General features: G+C 36.5%; 1 protein-coding gene across 10 annotated transcripts in view; it reads left to right on the forward strand.

The window, feature by feature from the left end:
• tenm2b (teneurin transmembrane protein 2b) overlaps nt 1-22,228 on the forward strand; it is a 599,580-nt gene that overhangs the window by 562,302 nt on the left and 15,050 nt on the right. For all 10 annotated transcript variants that reach the window (XM_087301398.1, XM_087301400.1, XM_087301402.1 and 7 more), the window contains 7 exons: nt 637-898; nt 3,741-4,008; nt 4,358-4,501; nt 8,756-9,008; nt 12,111-12,131; nt 12,404-12,636; nt 18,965-19,119. In XM_087301398.1, coding sequence (XP_087157524.1) covers nt 637-898; nt 3,741-4,008; nt 4,358-4,501; nt 8,756-9,008; nt 12,111-12,131; nt 12,404-12,636; nt 18,965-19,119 — 1,336 coding nt within the window. The remainder of the gene's footprint in view (nt 1-636; nt 899-3,740; nt 4,009-4,357; nt 4,502-8,755; nt 9,009-12,110; nt 12,132-12,403; nt 12,637-18,964; nt 19,120-22,228) is intronic.

Here is a 22,228-nt window from a genome sequence, read left to right on the forward strand (position 1 = left end):
GTGTTTATACAGACAGCTTGTTATAGGCTGTCTGGACTCTATATAGCTGAGTGGTTTTCGGTTTTGTTCTCCTCCTGCTCTTTAGCGGGATCGGGCAGGGCAGGTAGAAAACGGGGTGGGGCGGGCAGCAGGACATCAAATGCTGAATATAAGTGGGAGCGGTCGGGTTCGGGCTAAAATCTGGCGGGTGCGGGCGGGAGCAGGATTCTAAATTTAGTCCCACGCAGATCTCTACCTTATTGTACTAACCAGTGCTTAATTTGTAAACTGCAAGGTCCCGGAACAGATTGGGGTAACGGATCTGGCATGTTACCAGAGGGAAGAGGTGTCACGGGCAAAAGTGATGAGCGGGGGGAATGGGGTGTCTCTGACTAAAGTGAAGAGGGTTGGGGAGTTGTGAAATAAAGTGAAGAGCAAGGTGGGGCGGGGTGCGTGTGAAGAGGGGGTTTGGTAAAATGAGGTGCAGGATCAGATTTCAGAGTGGCCGGATCCGGCTTGTCCTGGCACAAATTAAGCCCTGCTGCTTTCTCTAAGCCTATCATAGTAGACTACAAATACTAAAATGACAGCTGGCTCTAACTTTAGTTGCAGAGTTACTTGTCAACTAAATGCCTTTACTGTGCTTATTGTCCCTAGTTTTGATCTGGTGGCTAATGGCGGAGGCTCTCTGGCCTTGCGGTTTGAGCGGGCTCCTTTTCAGAGTCAGGAACGGACAGTGTGGCTGCCCTGGAATCGCTTCTACGCAATGGACACTTTGGTGCTGCAAACGGAGGAGAAACCCACAGCCAGATGTGACCTGAGCGGTTTTGTCAGGCCTGATCCAATAGTGCTTCCCTCCCCACTGTCCTCCTTCTTCAGCTCTAACCCTTCAGAGAGACACATCCTTCCTGAGAGCCAGGTGCCACATTCAGCACCATTCTATTCACATCTCATTTTCTGTCGAGTTTGAGTAGGTCACTCCACTCTTCCGTAGGCTTTTTATTTGCGTTTTATATTCTCTATTACTCTGCCTCTTCACTCTCGTCTGCTCTTTTGTTGTTAATCTCCATTTTCAGTCTTGAACTCCTTTTGACTCATTTACGTCTGCATACCTATTTTCATTAATCATTCGTTTTTTCAAATACTTTTTATTTCTTTGATCTCGTCTCTGAGACTGAAACCATTCAGCCTTAACAAGAAACCATTAATTTCATCACCACAACAGAAGTTGCAATAGCCTCTATTGTGATGCACATCTGTGTGAAATGTATTCTTAAACAAGCTAAATGTAGGGCAGGACTTTATCCATAGGGAAAGATTCGATTGTTGGATCAATATTGTTCATTTAACCCATGAGTGTCTAAACTTGTTCCTGGAGGGTCAATGTCCTGCAGAGTTTAGCTCCAACCCTTAATTAAAGACACATGAAGCTATTCAAATTTGACAAATCAGGAAAGTGTATTGGAGTTGTTTAGAGCTCCAATTTGTTTCTCCAGGAGCATGATTGCACACCCCTGGTGTAAGCCCCTCTTTTTCCACTCAAACCGCACTTAAACTAGAGTCTCTGGAGATGAGCATGCAGACAACAACAGCCTGTAACATCCCCCTTGAGGCCAGGGGTGTGTGATTTACCTGCACAACTCTTACTAACTGGTCTCTGTTACACTCACCTCTCTTTAACCTCACTTCCATCTGAGTCCTGGTACAAATGTAACCCATCAGATTACTTGCAGGCTCACGAGGATGTTAAAACCTCAGTCTCTTGCTTCAGTTGCTACTGAGAGGCCCAGAGAGTGAGATTTACTAGCTCAGCAGCACTTATTAGCTGGCCTTTATTATGTTGGGTTCAAACCAGACACAAGGCACATTTCCCCTCACACAATTTTTTTGATTGATTTCAATTATTAACCAAAGCAGTTGAGACAAATTCTGTGCATTTTGCAAAATTTGCCTCTACCCATCATAGACTTGTTCTGAAAACTTAGCCCTATATAGTTTTTGGAGATTAGGAATTATGTAGCCAGAGCTACATATGGCTGCATTTGGTCTTTCAAACGAACACTACAGGGCGGTATGATGCCGATCCTTTTCTAGCTTACCAGCTCTGCCCTACAAAGGCAAAAGACCTTATCTCAAGTGTTGAATTGAGAAAAATGACTTCAAAGATTTTTTTGTTGCTCAGACAAATTAATCATAGATTGGACATTGTAAAATTGGCAATAACATGTTTTAGTAATAACATTTATATACATAAAAAATTTTGAGCTCAAACTTGACATTTGACCCCTATTTTAAAGTAACTGTCTTCTGGCTTTGGATTGTATGCAAAAACTGATTAGTCATGCCAAGGCAAAATGCAGTAACTTGATCATCATTGCTGCTCAACATTTACAAAAACAGCAACACCTGTAGTGTCTAGTAATCATGCTATTTATTTTGGATGATTGGCAGTTATTTACAGCCATTTACTTATTGATATCCTGTGCTTTGGTTGCATTTGCAAATTACTAACAAAATGTAATACATACATATTTAGTTTTTATAATTTGAAAATAATTGTTTACAGTATTACAATATTATTTTTGTCTCTGTATTGTAATGTTATACTACTTTTGCATTCATTTTAAGTTATATTTTTTTTAATACCATAGGTATGACCTAGTTATCTAGACTGTATATCAGTGTTCCTAAACTTTTTTAGATTATTTAAGTTTTTTTTTTTTGCTCAGAATTTGTAGTCTTTGCTTTTTTGCAGTGTTTTATATGTTGTAGATTGTTAGCCTATTTATGATAAAGTATGACAGTAAAACAAAGGCAGAATATTGTAATTTCAGGCTGCTCACAGTAACATCATATTGACGTGCAACTGAACAAAGGCAGAGAACCAAAACTTAATTAAAGCATACCAAAACCAAGTCAAAGAGCCGTAACTTGCGTTGGGGTGTTCTGCCTTGGTTTTGCTTGGGCTTTTGGAAACTACTGTTAAGATAAGAAATTTTTTTCTTAAAAAAAAAAAACAATGGTATTATTCAAGATACTAAGATGACCATGACAAATGTGTTTGAGTGAAGACAGATCCAGAAAGCGGTCAAACTAAAAAATTAAATAAACCCGTAAAAAATAGGGTGAAAATGTGGTAAAATCTGAAAATGTGGTAAAATTCTGGCTGCCGTAAGGGCTTTTCATTTTCTGGGGAAGAGGGTGGGTGTGTCAATTAGTGCTTTTTAAAACACTATTGGTTGGGTTTAGGGAAGGGGGAGGTGGTGAACAGTCATTTGGTCAGTCCGTCAGTCAATCGACAGTAGCCTCTGGTGGAATTATGTGAGAACAGCATGCACAAATGGCACTTCCGAGAGAAATTTTGAGATCTGAAAAAGCGTACACAGCGGCCTCTGGTGGAATAGCGAAAACAAAAACTGCAAAAAAAAAATTGGGACATATTTTGCTCTCTCCAGAAATGTATACTGCGATACGTAACCAGAATGAGCCTAGGTTGCCTCTATTTACTATTTGTATGCTGACATTGCATGCAATTTAATCATGAGAGTTCTGCATTTGGTGTGAACCCCCCTCCCACCTTCCTTTAACCTCACTCTCATCCAGATAACAGCACCAATACATAACTTATCATCATTCACTTAGACCTCAGACTATAGCTTCAATCACTACTGAGCCGTTTGAGGCCCAGAGAGTAAGAGTTTCTGCACATTCTTACTAGCTGCCCATGTATAACCCACTTTTCCCTTCTTTGCACTGTCCAGGTCCTCCATGAGCAGGTGGAGATCCCTGGCACCAGTCTGAAACTCTGCTATCTAAGCTCCAGGACCTCAGGCTACCTTTCACTGCTCAAAGTGATTATGACCCCAGCTCTAGTGCCTCTCAGCCTGGCCAAAGTGCACCTGATGGTGGCCGTGGAGGGACATCTCCTCCAGAAATGGTTCCATGCCTCTCCTAACCTGGCATATACCTATATCTGGGACAAGACTGATGCCTACAGGCAGAGGGTCCATGGCTTGACCGAAGCATTGGGTAAGTTGGATATGGAGTCATGTCAGGAAACAGGTGTATTTCAGCTGTTATCTTGTTTCTTGTCAATGCCATTGTCTGTTCCCCAGCGTCTTCTCTTAAATTGAGCTCCAAAACACAGATAGTTTTGGAGTTTAATGAGACTGCCTGTCTCTCATCCATTATGGTCTATGCCAGCGGCAAGTTCCTCCTGTGAGCTAATGAATTGATATGTCCCCGCTCGGTGATGGAGTGTTTAATTAAGATAGCACAGCTTTGCTCTTCCTCTAAGTGTCTTCCCTCTCTGTCATTTTTGCCTTCATTCTTCACATTTCTTTCCTATCCCTCTTTCCATCTGTCAATCTCTCTATAGTTTCTGTGGGGTACGAGTATGAGACGTGTCCCGGTCAGCTCCTGTGGGAGAAAAGGACAGCTGTGCTGCAGGGATATGAGCTCAACCCCTCAAACTTGGGCAGCTGGTCTCTGGACAAACACCACATGCTGAACGTCCGCAGCGGTACGATACCGAAACACCTTTTCATATTGAAGTTAATAAACTAATTTTGGAAGAGTAGGGGGACTCTCAAATGACAACAATCATCAGTCATAGAAATACATTAAATGTGAGAGTTTTTATTGGATTTTTATAGAGGCAGCTCACACTGACAGATGCTGACCTACAGCAGCAGACACTTTGTCAGATTTTGATGAATCAGTGTGTTAACCTGTTAGCATCTGTTGCCATTGGTCAGTGCTAAGCAAATCACCATTATTTTACAGTTTTTTATTTCTGTAGCTTCCGAGAATCTAAAAAAGAGCCACATGTTGAGAAATAATGTTATGGTAGCTTTTTTAACATTAAGTTATGATTGAATTGCCTCTTGTTACAGTTATGAAATAGTTTGATAACAAGCAAGAAATGTTCATGGGCCAATGCCATGACCACATTGAAATGGTCTACGAGAAGCTAAATCAAGTCAATTATGCACTTATGTACCAAACTGGACCTTATTATTACTGTTTTCTAGAGCAAGTTTCATAAGCATTATGTCAGTAAAGCCAGATCTAGTAGATCTCTAGCGCATGCTTTGAGGTGGAGTAGCAATTACAACACAGAGTTTAAAAAGCATGTGAAAATACTACAATGTTTTAACTTAAAAACATGCTTCAACACTTCTTAACTTAAGTTAGAAATAAACACTTTCTGTTAGAGAATTTAATGTAGTTGTGTGATTGTCACAACAGGAAAGCAGTTAAATCTTCTGTTTATTCAGCAAAGCTATGGATTATTCACCTTATTCTTTGAGTACGAGCACAGCCATTTGAATCTTTTTTGCTTGAGACTTTATTTACTTGCATTTGCATTCTGCTTTGTCTGTATATCATGCAAACACATGTTTGTAGAACTAGTAATTTGACCCTTCCATCCTATTCATTTCTTGCATAGGCAACTGAATCGGAAGTTCTAAAACAATCACAAAAATGAGCGCACTTCCACATTGAAGAATAAGGTCAACAGAAATCCGATTTTCTGGTTTCTTCTTTGTGGGTAATTAAGGTTTTCTAGTGAGAGCATGCTCTGGGTTTCGGCATTTTGGGTTTCAGTCAGCTGCAAAGTAGTCGAATAATGCAAAAGGGTATAATACTAATAATATTGTTAAAATATCAGAATTTACATAAATGATTTTTCATTCTCATTAAATGCTGATCAGAAAACAAAAACACTTTTTATCTGTCTGACAGCCATCATATTATTTAACTATTCTGTAAAGTTGGAAAGACAAAATAGGCAGTGCTTGATTAATAGAAAGTGAAATACAAATGATATTTTACACAGTTGAATAATAAAAATACAGCAATAAAAAAGTCTAGAATTCTTAATTCTGCAGCGATGTTAATCTGCACTGATTGGTCCAATAACCCAGTTTGTTGCAATTAGTCGACTGCGTTCAGAGCAAGACAAGAGAGAAACACCACCAAGGCTTATCAACAATTTTGAAGTATTCAGTGTGTGGAGTGTATGTGTGAGCCCAATGCAGCAGTACATTAAAGCAATGCAGTTAAACAGCAGCATATTGCTATTCTTAACAATGACGCACATTCAGTATGAATCCACACAGTGGCAAAAGCTGAACTATTTTTAAAACTTGACCACTGCTTGTGTATAGGAACAGCTGACGGTGGCCATAGCAATGACAAATGGCAGAGAATCACAAGTGCATTTAAATCCGTAAAGAAAGCGGCACGCGTTGTGTCTTTAACATGGCTTTAGACACGATATGTGAATATAAAGTGTTAACCAGATACACTCCAAGCCACGTGGGGCGGTAACAAGTAACAAAACACAATTAAATGCATAATTTGAAAGCTAGATAAAACAAGGATGCAACCATTTTAATTGCATTTAAGTAGGGTGTGCAATTAATAGAAAATCCGATTTCGATTTTGGCTTTTAAAGATTATGAAAATCCATTAATCGAGATAAACGATTATTCCATCACATATCACCCCCTTTCCAGTTGTACACATTTTGCTCTGCAAAGCTCAGTTCCACGTGAAAATGACTAAAGGTATGTGCTGTAATGTAACTTTTGCAGCACAGGATGCACATCATTCATATTTTTAAAAGTGCGAAAAAGCACGTGCTGTTGTGTGTGTGTGCGCCGTGCTTAGCTTCAAACAGGTAGCATGTGTGTGTGTGTGCACTTGTAGCACTTTAATGGTCAAATACATGAACATTTGTGTTAGAGCGCGGTGTTTAGTGATTATTCATATTAACCCTAATTTGTTTTATAAACAAACAAGTTGAGAATCAAAAGACACGTGAAAGAGAAACCATATCACAGCCGCACTATTCTTAAAGTGACAGTGTACGATATTCCTGCTGCTGTCGACTTTTTTGTTATTAATCAATAATAAACACTCTGATATAAATATAAACACAAATATAAACACTCGACTATTTTAAACAGTCGACTATTTTATAAATGAATCAACAGTTTTAAACCAGTGCATATTTAGATTTAAGCCTTATTTAAGCTAGATATTTCACTTCACTTAGGCCCTGTTTACACTGCAAGTTAAATGTGACCCAATTCCGATTTTTTGCTCATATGTGACACTGATCTGATCTTTTCTATAACTGTGTAAACACTGAAAAAATGCATGCATTTGGATATTCAGAGATCAGTTTAGGCCTCCTTCATATGTGGGAAGAAATCAGATATAGATCAGATATGTGACAATGCGACTGTCATGTAAACAGGCAGATCGGATTTATTGAGGCATTCCATTCTGTACATCATTAAACTTGCGACAATGTGGTGCTTCTCCGCGGTTTAATGACGTAGAAGGAAAAGCGTGCGGATATACAGTACCAATGCGGTAAACAACAACAACAGAGGAAACACGGAGGAGGAAAGTGGTCAGTCGCCACAATTTGCTCCCACCAGACATGAGATCTCTCTCGTACCCACAAATTCCTCTGAATGGTGGAGGACATCATAAAGCATATAAACCATAAGCGCAAGCTGCGATGACGGCCCTTTCCCACCTCCTCCACCTCAAAATCATTTTTTAAGTTGGGCAAACTTAGTGTTGTAAAATTTGCTTTTTGTCGCTATTAATACACGCACTGCGGGCTAAAACATAGAACAACTTTATTCTCTCCAACACCAGTACGCATACAGGCAAAAGCTACATCTTCCAACTACACACGCACACACACATCAGGGCCATACTATTACATAAACTGCGTGGGGTAAATCTGGACTCAACCATTCACTGCTTATACTACACTTTGGATATTCCGCAGATCTAAAAACAAGACAATTTCTTCCATCGTGGCTACTGGCTAGTGTGGCACAGATGCTAGAACACGCCTTTATGCATGCGCGACATCGTTAATTGTATGGCAAGTGTAAACACATGAATTGGATATGGGTCACAATTAAAAAGAAGGTGTATACGGACAGACAAAGAAAATCAGATATAGGCAACAAATCAGAATTGGGCATCAAGACCTGACAGTGTAAACAGGGCCTTAGAGCTGTTACATACTGCATTGAAAGTCATTTTCAAAAACCCATAATAGGGGCTCTTTAAAACACATTGTTTTTGTGAAATACATTTGATAACAAAAAAACATCATCTACAGATACCTGCAGCCGGAAAAGAAAAGAAAAGAAAAATCTTTTACTGACTCATACTGTGAGAAATGTGTTGGTTTTAAGCACCATTATAGTTTAGAGGTTACTGTGTGGTTTCCAACACCTGTTTATCTTCAGGCTGTTACAACAACCAAGTTTAGCCTTCCAAAGGTTTGAATCCTTCCTTCAAAAGATTTGTTTTGAAAGAAAGAAAGGGAAAAAAGCATTTATTGTGATTGGAGCTCATCTAGTGGGAAGTCAAATAAGGACGCAGAGATGAAGAGCATGCCAGTGGACTATAAAATAACACACGCTTCCTGCTTAATGTTGCTCATTTCACGCACATTCATCATTGCTTATAATTTTATCACAGTATTAGGGTAAAATTCGGTGTGTTTAAGGGACCAGCTCATTTTTTTTGGTTGTTATTGATGATTATGAGGTCTTTAATGACTGCTGGTTTCACGCTATTGATCAGGAAATGCAATAAATATGTCACAGCGTAGAAATTGATGCTTTAATTTAAGCATCACATTTGTGCGTGTAAAGACCATTAGAAATATGTCATGTTTGAAATCTCACTCAATTGCGTTTGGTGACAGTGTTTAATTTATTTCACACAGGAATCCTTCATAAGGGCAGCGGTGAAAACATCTTTCTCTCTCAGCAACAGCCGCCCATCATCAACAGCATTATGGGTAATGGCCGTAGACGCAGCATCTCATGCCCAAGCTGCAGTGGGATGGCAGAGGGCAACAAGCTGCTGGCACCGATGGCTGTAGCCTGTGATGGAGACGGCAACCTGTATGTGGGTGACCTTAACTTTGTGCGGAGAGTGTATCCCTCTCTCAATACCACAGCTGTACTGGAGCTCAGGTAAAACTGGTGGGATCCGCTTATAAAGTATGATGCATTTTCTGTAATCTAAAACAGTGTTTCTTAACCACATTCCCACACATTTTCCTGGTCGCCATAACCAAACACACCTGATTCAGATCATCAGCTCATTAGCAGAGACTGAAAGACCTGTAATGTGTGTGATAGAGAAAGGAGACATCCAAAACATGCATTGCTGGTGACAGAGAAAGGAGACATCCAAAACATGCAGTGCTGGTGGTCCTTCAGGAACGTGGTTGAGAGATACTGATCAAACATATTACAGAGTACAGCTTTTAAATAATGAGATTCTGCTATTCAAATCCAAATAAATAAAAAAAATGCATGATTTTATTTAAGTTTCACTAAGAAGAAAGGCCTTAACGATCAACAATAAAAAATCATATTGCATACTTAAAAAACTTTAAGAATACAGTGAATAGAATGAACAACACATATTTTGTCCAAAAATAGAGGGAAAAAAAGTAATATTGGGAAATTGTATAAGAATTTGCAATATTTATTTTAGTGTATTATAAAGTTATTAAAATGAATCGCAAAGCCAAATTTCCAGTATCGCATTGGAAAGCCTACATTGGAACAATGATAGAATAAACATGCAAGTCGCTTATAACACACAAGTTTAAAATAAATAAAACATGTTATTTTGCCAAGACTACAACAACCTTACAACCCGAGCTTAAAAAATTAACTCAATAACTACAGATTTATTTTTTTGTACCAACAATTACAATGTCTTATTTTAAAAACTGACTGTTTTCTATAAAATAACTGTATACTTTGATTCTATCCCGTTCATATGGCATGCGTTACAGGTGAATTAAGTAGGCTAAATTGTCCTTATATGTGCATGAATGAGTGAGTGTGGATGTTTCCCAGTGATGGGTTGGAGCTGGAACGGCATGCGCTGCGTAAATTATGCTGGATAATTTGGAGGTTCATTCCGCTGTGGCGACCCCCGATTAATAAAGGGACTAAGCTGAAAAGAAAAAGAATGAATGAATATATACAGTGCTCAGCATATACAAGTACACCCCTCACAAATCTATTTTTTAAATGAATATTTTTAATAAGAAGCTCTTTAATATTATGTTTGTGCACATACATTAGATTAGTCCAAATCTGGAGCTTATCTATAAAAATAACTTATGATAACGGTTCAAAAACCAGGACACCCAAACCTATGTTATAGAAAAATGTTAAATACAAATTAATGAAAGAGGAAAAATCAAGAGACGCAAAAATTGAAAAATTTAGTTGAAATTTAGTTTCTTGTAATTTGTATTTCTATATTTTGCTTGAATTAAAATGTTTCTAAATATTTCTAAATATGTTTGTTGATTAAAATAACTAAAATAATATTTTATTAAATATATCTGTTTAATAAATCTGTTTTGTTTAAATATACAAAAATATATTGCCTATATTTACTGAGGAATGAATAAAAATAAAAATATCGAACTGCCATTTAAAAAAAATAATAATAATTTTTGACAGATATTGCAATTGCAATTTGATTTGCCATTTTAATTTTTTAGTAAAGCTTCAGCTCAATAATCTGCAAGTCTTGGCAACAATTCTGGGACCGCTATTCAAAATGACCTGTTTTTTATGGTGTCTATGACTTTGAAAACAAAACATTCCCATATTATCCATTGCTGTTTCTCTTTGATATTAAGCAGACACCATCATCCCACTTGTCCGCACTTTCTTGTTTGTTTTCTTCTTCTTCTTTTTTTTATAGTGGGCGTTCCGCATAGTTCAGTTGTACAATTCTGATTGGGTAGAACAAAAGTGTGCCCTTTCAATTCAACAGCATTTTCTACTATCACACACACAGACAGTCACACATTTGCTCTGGGTGGGGGAAATTAGATAATACATATATATTTCATATCGCAGCCTCTTGCGATTTAACTATTCAAAACGCTTTAAATTGTGATTGTGATTCAGTTAATCGCACAGCTCTAATGAATAACAATTCCAATCACAATTCTATTTTTGTACCCCTACCTCTTCCCCTTCCCCTTGGGTTAGGGTTAGGGCTTCAAAATTTACCCCTAAGAAATGGGACAGCACTACAGCACCTGCACATGCCATCAAATATCATTGCAATCTCTTACATACGAGATCAACGATCATGACTGCTGTAGTTATTCGAGTTGCATTATTTTTTAGTATTTATCTTCAGGAAATCACTGAAGGCAACGATATCATGCTATCACGATGATATAAAGTGGCAAAAAGATTGTAACTGTACTGTGCATTTACACCCTGGCCATATTCATCTATGTAAACACACAAAAACAACATTAACTGTATAGCAGACACTGTAAAAAGCTCATTTCCAGCCACTAGACTTTTCTGACAGGGAATTCGAGTGTCATCAAGTGTCAAGTGACAAAATGTTGTGAGACTGCTATACAGGAGTTATTATTATGCATTATAGATGCAAATTTTCCATGTGCAGCCAATGTAGATGGTGTATTCTAGGAAACTTTCGTAACCCTTGGTTTCGAGTATGGTCCTGAAAAGTTTGTTTCAAGGGGTATCTAGCCCTTCCACTAAGCCAGTGGTGTTCAACACTATCCCTGGGGATCTACCTTCCTACAGAGTTCTGCTCCAACCCTGATCAAACACATCTGAACCAAATAATTAGGACCTGAACAGCACTTAATAACTACAGGCAGGTGTGTTTGAAATGTTTTGTAAATGAAATCTGTTGGAAAGTAGATCTCCAGGAACAGGGTTGAGCACCCCTGCCCTCCCCTACGCCCTAACCCTAACCCTAGCCCTAACCTTCAAGATAAAGAGATTTGGGACACTCCTACCCCTCGTTTTGTGCATTCACATTATAAGCTGAAGGGCTAAGGGGTAGAATTGGGATTTGGGCTTTAGTTTAGTGGGGGAAAAACAATCAAGTATAAAAATAAAAATATTTGGGATGACCGTGTATTTATAAATGCAGACTTTTATTGGGAAAGTAAATACAATTATTTTAGTATATTAATATCAAAAAGTATGTATATAGATTTTTAACTGATGTCTTTGTTTCTCTCCTGTTTTCCTGCTTTTATGAAGAAACAAGGATTTGAGACACAGGTAATTCAAAAAAATAATGTAAAAATATTCCTGTGTGCACCCTTAGCATGTGCTATTTTCACTGTACTTTTTCTTCTCTGCATGTTTTCTACAGCTCACTTAATGTACCAGAATTCCACTTTTCTTTTATATCGAAGTGGTTTCTTTTTTGAGCTCCAATTACTTTACCAGCATTGAACTGTTCACATTTAATCATGTTCACCAAGGTAACCGTGCTGTTTGTCAGAGGATTTTATTAAGAGACATTTCTCTCATTTGCCCTATTTCCATAGCAACAGTCCAAGCCATAAGTACTACCTGGCGGTGGATCCAATGTCAGGCTCTCTGTTCCTGTCAGACACTAACTCTCGGCAGATCTACCGGGTTCGCTCTCTAAACGGGGCCCGGCCCTTGCTGGATAATGCTCAGGTTGTGGCAGGGACCGGGGAGCAGTGCGTCCCGTTCGATGAGGCTCGTTGTGGAGATGGAGGCAAGGCGTTGGAAGCCACACTAATGAGCCCGAGAGGTGATGCAATTTTTTAAGCAATAAGACTTTCTTCTCATTCTATGCATTGGATTCGGTGCAAATGATATACTATAGAGCTGCTTTATTCTGGATGAACTGAGAAACATAAATGTTTTGTTTAAAATGAAGGAATAACTGTTATTATATTTTTTTTTACTAGTTTATTTGACAGGGACTTGCACAATAAATACACTAACCTTAAAAAGAAAATTTTTTGTGCCAGGCTTTAGCAAAAGGTTTCATATAGTTTCCACCGTAAATCCCTTGACATGTAGATCACAGTTCTGAATAGACAACTGAGCAAAATAACAACAATAACACAATGGTATTTGTTGTAATTTAACTTTTAGAAAACTTTTATTATATAATGGCCATTTCTACTGAGTGGTGGTCTATTGAGCAGTGTTCACTACAGTACAATAGTGCTGTGCAATTAATCAAAATTCTGTTTCAATTTAAATTTTGGCTTTAAACGATTATAAAAAAGTATTAATCAATATAAAAAGATTATTGCATCATATACCACCCCTTTCCAGTCGCACACATTTGTTGCTCTGCAAAGCTCAGTTTCAAGTGAAAATGACTAAAAGCATGTTCTGTAATGCAGCATGGGATGCGCATCATTTGTAAATCTACAATCAAATCATTCATGTTTTTAAAAGCACGAAAGAGTTTGCATACTGTTGTGTATGCTCTCAAAACGCTGTGTTCAGTAATTGTCCATATTAACTCTCATTTTGTAATAAAAAACAAGTTGAGAATCAAAAGACGTGAAAGTGAAACCATAAATTAGAACCACTCTGCTCCTAAAGGGACAGCGTGCAATATTCCTGCTGCCGTTAGTCAATCAAAAGGACAAAATCACTCACTGCTATTGACTGAAAAACTTTTGTAGCTATAATTATTTTTTTTTTTTTACAAACAGTGAAGATGCTTAAAGCAGTTTCATTATTTCCAATACATTAATTCTGCCATGGTGGGGCGCCACACCAAAATTTATCCCGCATTGGCTACATTACAGCTTCTCATTCAAAACATTCAGTCATTCTTGTTGTTGGTTTTTTAATAGCGGGTTATAAATCGCATTAAAATGCATTAATAGGTAAGTGAATTATTACAGCGCATTAAAACTTTTTTGTAACCGTATAGTGCTGTGCGCTATTTATTTAACCCTTTAAGGTTACGTGCTGACAGACAGTCTGACTGACTGACAGGTGCGTGATGCGTGAAGCCAGCAAACACGACGTAGCTTTTAGTTAAGATGAACACAGTTTCCATAATTTTCATTTATTTATAGATAAAAGTCTAAGGTTCTGCGTACAATGACGTTATTTTGCTTATTTTGAGTTTATAGCCGTTTCACTTCAGGGTGCATCAATGCCACTCTGTAGGTCTACTGGAGACATTCATAAATATTTCTAGCAAATTGAATTAATGTTGGAAACATACTTGTTACATAAACGCACTAAATCGCACTTCAGCAGAGTTTATTTGAAAACACACAGGAAGATCTGCACTTGAACAGCGAATATTTGAGGGCGTGCAAGAAGTTTTGTGAAGAGAAAATCGGCAAGCATGCAAAGAGATTCGCATGCTCGTATTACATAACTATGATCTCAACTTGTAATACTGCACTCACATCATTTCTCCATTCGTCATTGAAATAACCCCATTGGTAGTTGGTAGATTTGTGTAAAAGACCTGCCGCCACAGCTGGAAAAAATTCTGGAGAAAACACTGCAGTTTGTTTAAGATTTTTATTCTTTTGTATTTATTTCCCTTTCCTTATTTACAGGGAGGAAAATAATTGTATATATACAGTTGAAGTGAAGTCAAAATTATTATTATCCCCTCCAATTTCTGTTTAACGGAAAGAGTTTTTTTATTTTTTTTTTCAAAATAATCGTTTCCACGTTGAATAAGATCATTTTGCTTATCCCAGTGGCAGATCATTTTTCTTGTTTTAAATGAAAAGTCTCTAATGTTTACTCATTATTTCTGAACACAAGACAATTTTATGCTTGTCTAGAAAATGCTTCTTGAATTAATAATTTGTAGATATTTGCACTAGAACCTAGACAACTTCAATTTTAACAATTAATTTTGCAGCTATATATTACATCAAAGACTAAAGTTAGCTTTAACACAAGACAAACGGGCATTTCCACACTGTGACACCTTTATTTCCCATGAAGCGAGAAACCGTTACTATTTAATCCCGTAGACAGTTACCGGGGTTGTCATTTTGTACGCTATCACAAACCTCAGTAACCTGTGATTCTCCAGACTCCAGACGTCATTCTTAAAGCCCAGTATGGCCCTCTGATGTGAGGAAAATAAATGACACAGAAAGTAAAGAGAGACGGGGAGGTTAGCAGACTGCACTCAGAGAGCGACTCGGCCTTCTTATCTCAGAATAAAACACACTCTGACATGATCACCATGACAGCAGGAATCAAACTGTAGCAGTCGAGCAGAGCAGCGCCTAACTCTTTTCCAGGTCATTGCTCCTACACACACAGACTACTAATTATTTTGCCTTTAAAAACACATTTTCTCCTGGGATTGTTGGAGAGGGAGGCAACTAAATCAGATGCTTGGGAAGCAGTGAAATTCTTTCAGGGAGTCAGCAGTGATTTATAGACAAGAAATTAAAAGGTCACGAACTTCCCTTTTTTCGTAGTATTCTCTAATGTCAACCTATAGTGTTATCAAGGTATTTACATCAAATATCATCCTAATTTAAAGGTAATGGACGATTTTTCTGTTTCATCCTCATCAGAACAACATTTATATAGGGTTGAGAGTTTGTAGATAAGTAGTAAACCGACTGGTAGAGCTGCACATATAATTTCAGCATCAATATCACAGTGGGCTCATCTGCAATAGTCACATTGCAAGATATGCACTGTTGAGTCTGAATTAGTTTGCTGGACAATAGTTGACTAGGAGCTACAGAACAATAATATTACTTGGGGTCAGTTCTTTGTACCTCGCTTAAATGATGGAAGATGATTGGGCAGATCCTGGATCTTTTAATCTTGATAATTTATCTCTGGCTAATTTGGTTCTTCAAACAAGTTTGCGAATCAGATTAAAATGTCTGGATGAACTGATCTGAGATTGCTGCACATTTTTTGAAGGACAAATCTAGTGATCCTTGAAATCATGATCAGCAATCCAACGATTGGCTGACGGGACAGCAGCGTAATGACATCATCGGATTAATATTCAATTATCCATATGAGCAAAGTTATATAAAATTCATAGTTAACTGTTTGTACAATATGATACGCAATAAAGTTCCACCTTTGTTGTGTGCTGCTGAAATAGTTTTGCATCAAAATTTATTTCTTTATCTATTTTTATTTTATTTATTCATTTATTTGTTTATTTATTTATATTTTTTATTATTATTTTTTTAAGGGAATGGGTTGTTGGGAGGGAGAATAGCGGGTAAAAAGTTTGCTGTGCCTACATGATTATTATTCTGTAATTGTGTAATCTGTTGCGATATGCAAATTGAAAAAAAAAAGTAGTGAATAAATTTTACAAAAAAAAATGCATTTTGATATCAGTAAAGTTTCAGTCTACAACTATTGCAAAGCATCAAATCACCTGCATATTAGCTGTCTAAACGTGCATGACAGCTAAATTATTATTCCTTAAAAAAAAATTTTAAAAAGTCGAATATTGTGCATGTTTATTATCATACACAGATTGTACAATATCTGGTACCTTAAAATAGTAAAGTGTAGGAGTGTAGATTGCATAAGTTTTAATTATACAACTATTTTACTATTTTCCCAAGTGCATATTACTACTACTGTAAGAAAATATCAACATTCGCTACATACTTTAAGTATTACCTTTGCTTAAAAAGACCTATCTAATCCTGTTTATATGAAATAAGCCTGCTCCCGAGCAGGTTTAAGCTACCAGAACTGTTGCTATGACACCATCTCTTTGATGAGTTTTGAAGAATAAACGATCCTGAATTGTGTCAAATTGTCAATAACCAAATCCAGCTAATTGAGTAATCCACGTACAAAGAATGGACCTTTGATGAACTTGAATTTGCTGATATATGGACTACAAATAAGACAAATTGTCTCGTTGTGATTATTCAGTTTCTGTGAAAATGTATTCATATAGCAATATGTAATCGCAGAAAAATAAAACACCGCAATATCACATTTTTCCAATATGGTGCAGCCCTACCAACTGGTATGATTGATTAACGATTTTGCATGCAATATTTAAAAAATAACAAATGTTTGAACATACAGCTGGACCTCTGCAGACATCTGCATGTTTGTTTGATACAAACATCCTTCACAGACTAATAGATTTTTAGTCATATGTTAAAGCCTATAAATACACAGTACATATCAAATAACAATAAACAAAACAATTATAATGAACATGTCATAAAAACAGTTATTTATACTTGTATTGTGCGGCAGCTTTGATCCTATTCCAATACCAAATCTAATACAGGCAGTAGACCATTGTCTAACTTTCAATCTTTCTGAAAATCCAGCATCAAATTGTGTCTAGTTTGTAAACAAATCCATGGAAAAATTTATTAAACGAAATGCCAATTTCGTCCTTCTAACGTAGCCTGGACCTTCACTAAAAATACATTTTTTCACTGTTTCCTAATGTTCAGATCAGAAGAAAATCAATGCAAAGACTTGACTCTGCACATAATCTTGATTTCTTATAATTTGTTTCTGTGTAGATCTCTGTTGGCCTTTCTACATTTAACTCTACTTTTCTTATTATGTATAATGACCTCTTAAATGTTATAAGTTCAAGCAAATTATGATTTCTAAGTTTGCGAGACTGAACAACATAATGAAAACAATTGTATCATGTAATTCTGTCTTAAATGGGGTCAAGGAACTGTATCACAGTTGTGCAGAACAATATCAAATGTGTATAGACAAGTTATATTTTGATTTTGCAGCTTGCCGAAGCATTAGTATATTTATTTAGATGACATTTATTTAGTGCAAGTGTTCTTGATTCATACAAGCTCAAACACCGAATTTTATGATGACACATGCGGTAGATCTAGAGATTACAATGCAATAATGATGATGTAGTACTTTCATATGAAAGTGTTAGTAAGTTCAACCAGCAGAAACCAGGTAGACTTGAGGGTATGATGAGTGTAGATGATCTGTAGTGACCAGTCGGACACTGTTGTCTCAGCCTGGTCTCATGAGGAAATGGAACTATTTTATGTTTTGTCAGTGCTAAATCGTACAAGTTCAGTTTATGCATGAGTCGTAACCGTTTTCAAGATACAACACAGTTTGAAAAGGTCAAGGTTTCAAAATAGTAAAAATTAATACCGTTAATACCGCAATACCGTTCCTAAGGTATGTGTACGATTTTTTTATTCACGTTTTTTTTTTTTTTTATGTTTTTTGGACAACAGTATCTGCAGCAGAAAATACATCTAAAGATGCTGTTTTAAACTCTAAAAAAAAATCTGTTTTTTAAATAAAGACAGCAGAAGTCAATAATTAATTTATAATTTATTTAGCCTAACATGTTTATTCTTTCAAAATATTTTAAATGTTTCTCAAAATAAAATAAATTGTGTTCAAAGGGGAAAAAAGTTTTTGTTTTTAACCCAGATATTTAAAAAGAATATTTTTTAGAGCAGTTACAATCTGTGATACTGTGAAACCGTTTTATTTTTATCCAAGCTTATCATACAGTCAGAATCTTATACCCGCTCATGACTACTTCAGTCATATGAAAATTTACGATTTTAAAAAGTATACGTATCACCCAATCCCACCCCTAAACTTAACTGTCATTGGTGGAAGAGCAAATTGTACTAAATTGTAGGAATGAGATTATACGAGTTCATACAAATTAGACACTGAATTAAAACGTTACAAATTGTCGTCGGTTTTCCATCGATGGATTAATTCCTCAGATTGACAACTTCAGCACAAAGATTAGAACTCGTCCAACAGAATCATAGGACCTCTTATTCTTTACACTCCTAGATTTTTCTTCCTTCTCAAAAAATAAAAATAAGCACTATTTGATGTGAGTGGGTGAACCGGCTGTCACTTCTTATTGTATTAACCATATATAGCCTCTTCACTGGTTTAAAAAGAAAATTTGCATGATTATTCAACTGTTTTGATCCTCCTTTATAATTATTACATTTAAACTGTCCTTCCTCTAGCGACCAGGTGAATGTTTTCTACATTTTTGGAATACTATTTTAACATATCTTATATAAGTTCTGTCATGCATGAGTATTGAGTTTTTATTCACTGTCGGCTCTTTCTTGCAGGAGTCGCACTGGATAAGAACGGCCTGATGTACTTTGTGGATGCTACAATGATACGCAAAGTGGATCAGAATGGCATTATCTCCACTCTGATAAAGACCAATGACCTGACTGCAGTCAGACCTCTCAGCTGTGACTCCAGCATGGACGTCAGCCAGGTTATTATTACCTTCCTTAACTCTCTCGCACTTCTACTTACGCTCCTGGTCCATAAAAGATGCTCCAGCCTGCTGAAATAAGAACTGATGTTGAAATCAGTGCTATTGTGCATATCTCAAATCCATTATATTCTTAGGCCATATTATTTAGCATCCGCATCATTAGGTCAAAATTAATATGGAGCTTTATTATCCATTTGTTTTGGTTAGTAATGCAGCTAAGAAAGGGAAAATATTGCATTTGCGTACAAACCCCTTAACTAACATTGTTTTGTTTTAAGTTTATTAAATTTCAATGGAAGAAATTGTGTATAAGAGCATTTTAAGTTTAAAAGAGCGGGTATAATTTACATTAATTTACACTGTGTGATTTGTTAAAGCATTTAATAGTGCAATATAAATAAAGTGTACAGTAAAACCTGTTAAACTATTTAAGTGACTTTAAATTTATTTAAAGATGTGACAGTCTACATGAAGCATTTAGAGTCTACCATTTTAGTTTGAATTGTGCAATGCTTTGTTCTTTATGTTTCATCTTTAAGCTAGAGCTAGCCAATATTTGCTTGTCAGAATGTCTCTCTGGGTCTCTTTGACATTGACAGTGACTAACAATGGAACTAAATTATCAGTCAAGGCACTGTCATCATTTGTCTAACACTGTGATTCTGGAAACAGAATATCCAGATTCCACTGGAGGAATCTGGAAACAAAATACATTTTTTAAATTGCTTTTATGCAGTCTACTGTCAGAAACTAGAAATTTAAGCAGAACCGCAGGAGCATTGTTAAATAAAAATTGAAATTTGAATTTACACTCACATCCAAAGCTGCTCCACATCTATATTTAATAGACTTTTTGTGCTAAATGTACCCTTTGATTTTGAAGTCGATTTTATTCCTTAAAACTTATTTTTGAAAATCATTTAAGTATTTATTTGCGGTAACACTTTATTTTGATGGTCCATTCAAGCATTAGTAGACTGTCTGCTTAATATCTGTTGATACTGCTCCTTCAGACATTTAACTGATTATAAGACTTAAGACTTTGCAAGTACATGTCAACTGACACTAACCCCAACCTAACAGTCTACTTATAATCTAATGAGTATTAGCTGCCATGTTGATGAAATGTAACTTAAAGGGCATCTGTGGTGAAAAATCTACTTTTCAAGCTGTTTTGACAGACATATGTGTAGATATAGCGTATAGACCATCATATTGAGGTGAAATAAACACATCCAGACCTTTTTTTTTCAATTTAAAAACATAAAAACGGTGGATAAATTAGAGCGGTTTTCAGATCGACCGCAACTTGACGTAGGAGTGCGGTCCCCTCGCCCACCAAATTGATTGACAGTTGCGCTTATTAACATGTCCCGGTAGTCACTTGTATAATCATACCAACAAGACCAGACATGCTGAAAGCAACCGGGAATAAAAGGTCTGTTCAGTTTGCTAGGATCATCAAATGTGATCAAGAGTAAGTTTCAAGTGTTTAAAATGTTTTAAAACAGTGCACGTGTGTAATGAAGTATAGCGATTTACTTCAGCTTTACTTCATCAGCACAGCTGCTTGTCAGAACAATTATAAAGAAAGACGCTTCAATCCCGGTTTGTGGACGTTAAATCCGGTTTATTTTGTACAATAACATAACAGATATCCATACAGCAGAGGAGATTGTCCTGTATCCTGTCACATAATTGTGCGAAAAGGGTGAAAAGCTAAACATGCGCTCTGTCTGTCTGTGTGCGTGTGTGTCTGCTGCTATGTGTGTGTTTCTGTATGTGTGCGCACATATTTGTGTGTGTGCGCGTGAAATTTGTAACAACTTTGTGTGCTCATTGTTAAAGTTCTTAATGTAGTATTTCTCACAAATGCTACGTGAGATCATCTTCCTTTAAGCCTGTCTGTTGTCTGACGCAGCCGAGGAGGAGATTAAGGCACGCAGAAAGGCACATAGAAACGGTAGGCGGAGGACTAGCCTTAAAGGCGCAGTACAACAAAACCACCCCCTGGTGCAAAAATGTATAAAATAGAATCTTGTAAAAGGTATAATAAAAAATCTGAAGGGTGTTTTGAGCTGAAACTTTACAGACACATTCTAGAGATGCAAAACACTTATATTGAATCTGAAAAAAGGAGTAACCTAGGTGCCCTTTTAATTCAACAAATTGATCATCAAAATAAAGTGTGACCTTTTTTGCATATAAATTATTTGTTTATGCTTTTACAAATCATAAATGGCCCACTATACATTATGCAATTACACACTATGCACTTAGCTCTCTAGTGTATGAACCATATAATATAATTTTGTCCTACACCACTGATACCTGAAGCCCCTCTCTTCTCTACTCTGTGTAATTAAAGCTGTAGTTCATGGAAGTGTCCAACTTTATTTTTGATTTTTATTTCTTATTTATTATGTTAAATAATCATGAAATGAATCAAATAAATAGCCACACTACAGGCACAATTTAGTTTACGAAAAACTGGAAATTCTGTTTCTGTTTTGAAAAAGCAATCTGAAAGTTGGTGGTTACAGTGTTCAGCTTTATTCAAAATAATTTATTTAGAGTTCAACAGAAAAAGAAACTCATTAAGATTTGACTCCTCATAAATATTGGGTAAATTTTCATTTCGGGGTTAACTATCCTTTCAATAGAACAGAATAGTGCATAAGTATACATGAATTGGGATTCATTGTGCTACTTCATTTGCCATTAAAAGCTTCAGGTCCTGATGAAACATGTAACTCTTACATTGAAATTCATATGTATGCACATAGGCTGTACCAGCCTGGAATAGATGTGTTATTAAGAATGTTAAAGTAATGAGTCATGTGGAGAGTAAAGAACAACATTTATGAGGCAATTCAGTCCATTATTTAATTGCTGATTTTAAATGTATTGTGCAAGCAGATGAGATTTTATTTTAGTAGTGCACAAAGCCACTGCAAAATGACCCCCATTTTTTCTTGGGTAACACTGTATTTTGATGGTCCATTTGAGTATTAGTAGACTGTCTGCTTAATATCTGTTGATACTGCTTCTTCAGACATTTAACTTGCAAAACTTTGCAAGTACATGTCAACTTACACTAACCCTA

Source organism: Danio rerio, chromosome 21 (genome assembly GCF_052040795.2).
Source record: "Danio rerio strain M-AB ecotype USA chromosome 21, GRCz13ab, whole genome shotgun sequence".
Classification (NCBI taxonomy): domain Eukaryota; kingdom Metazoa; phylum Chordata; class Actinopteri; order Cypriniformes; family Danionidae; genus Danio; species Danio rerio.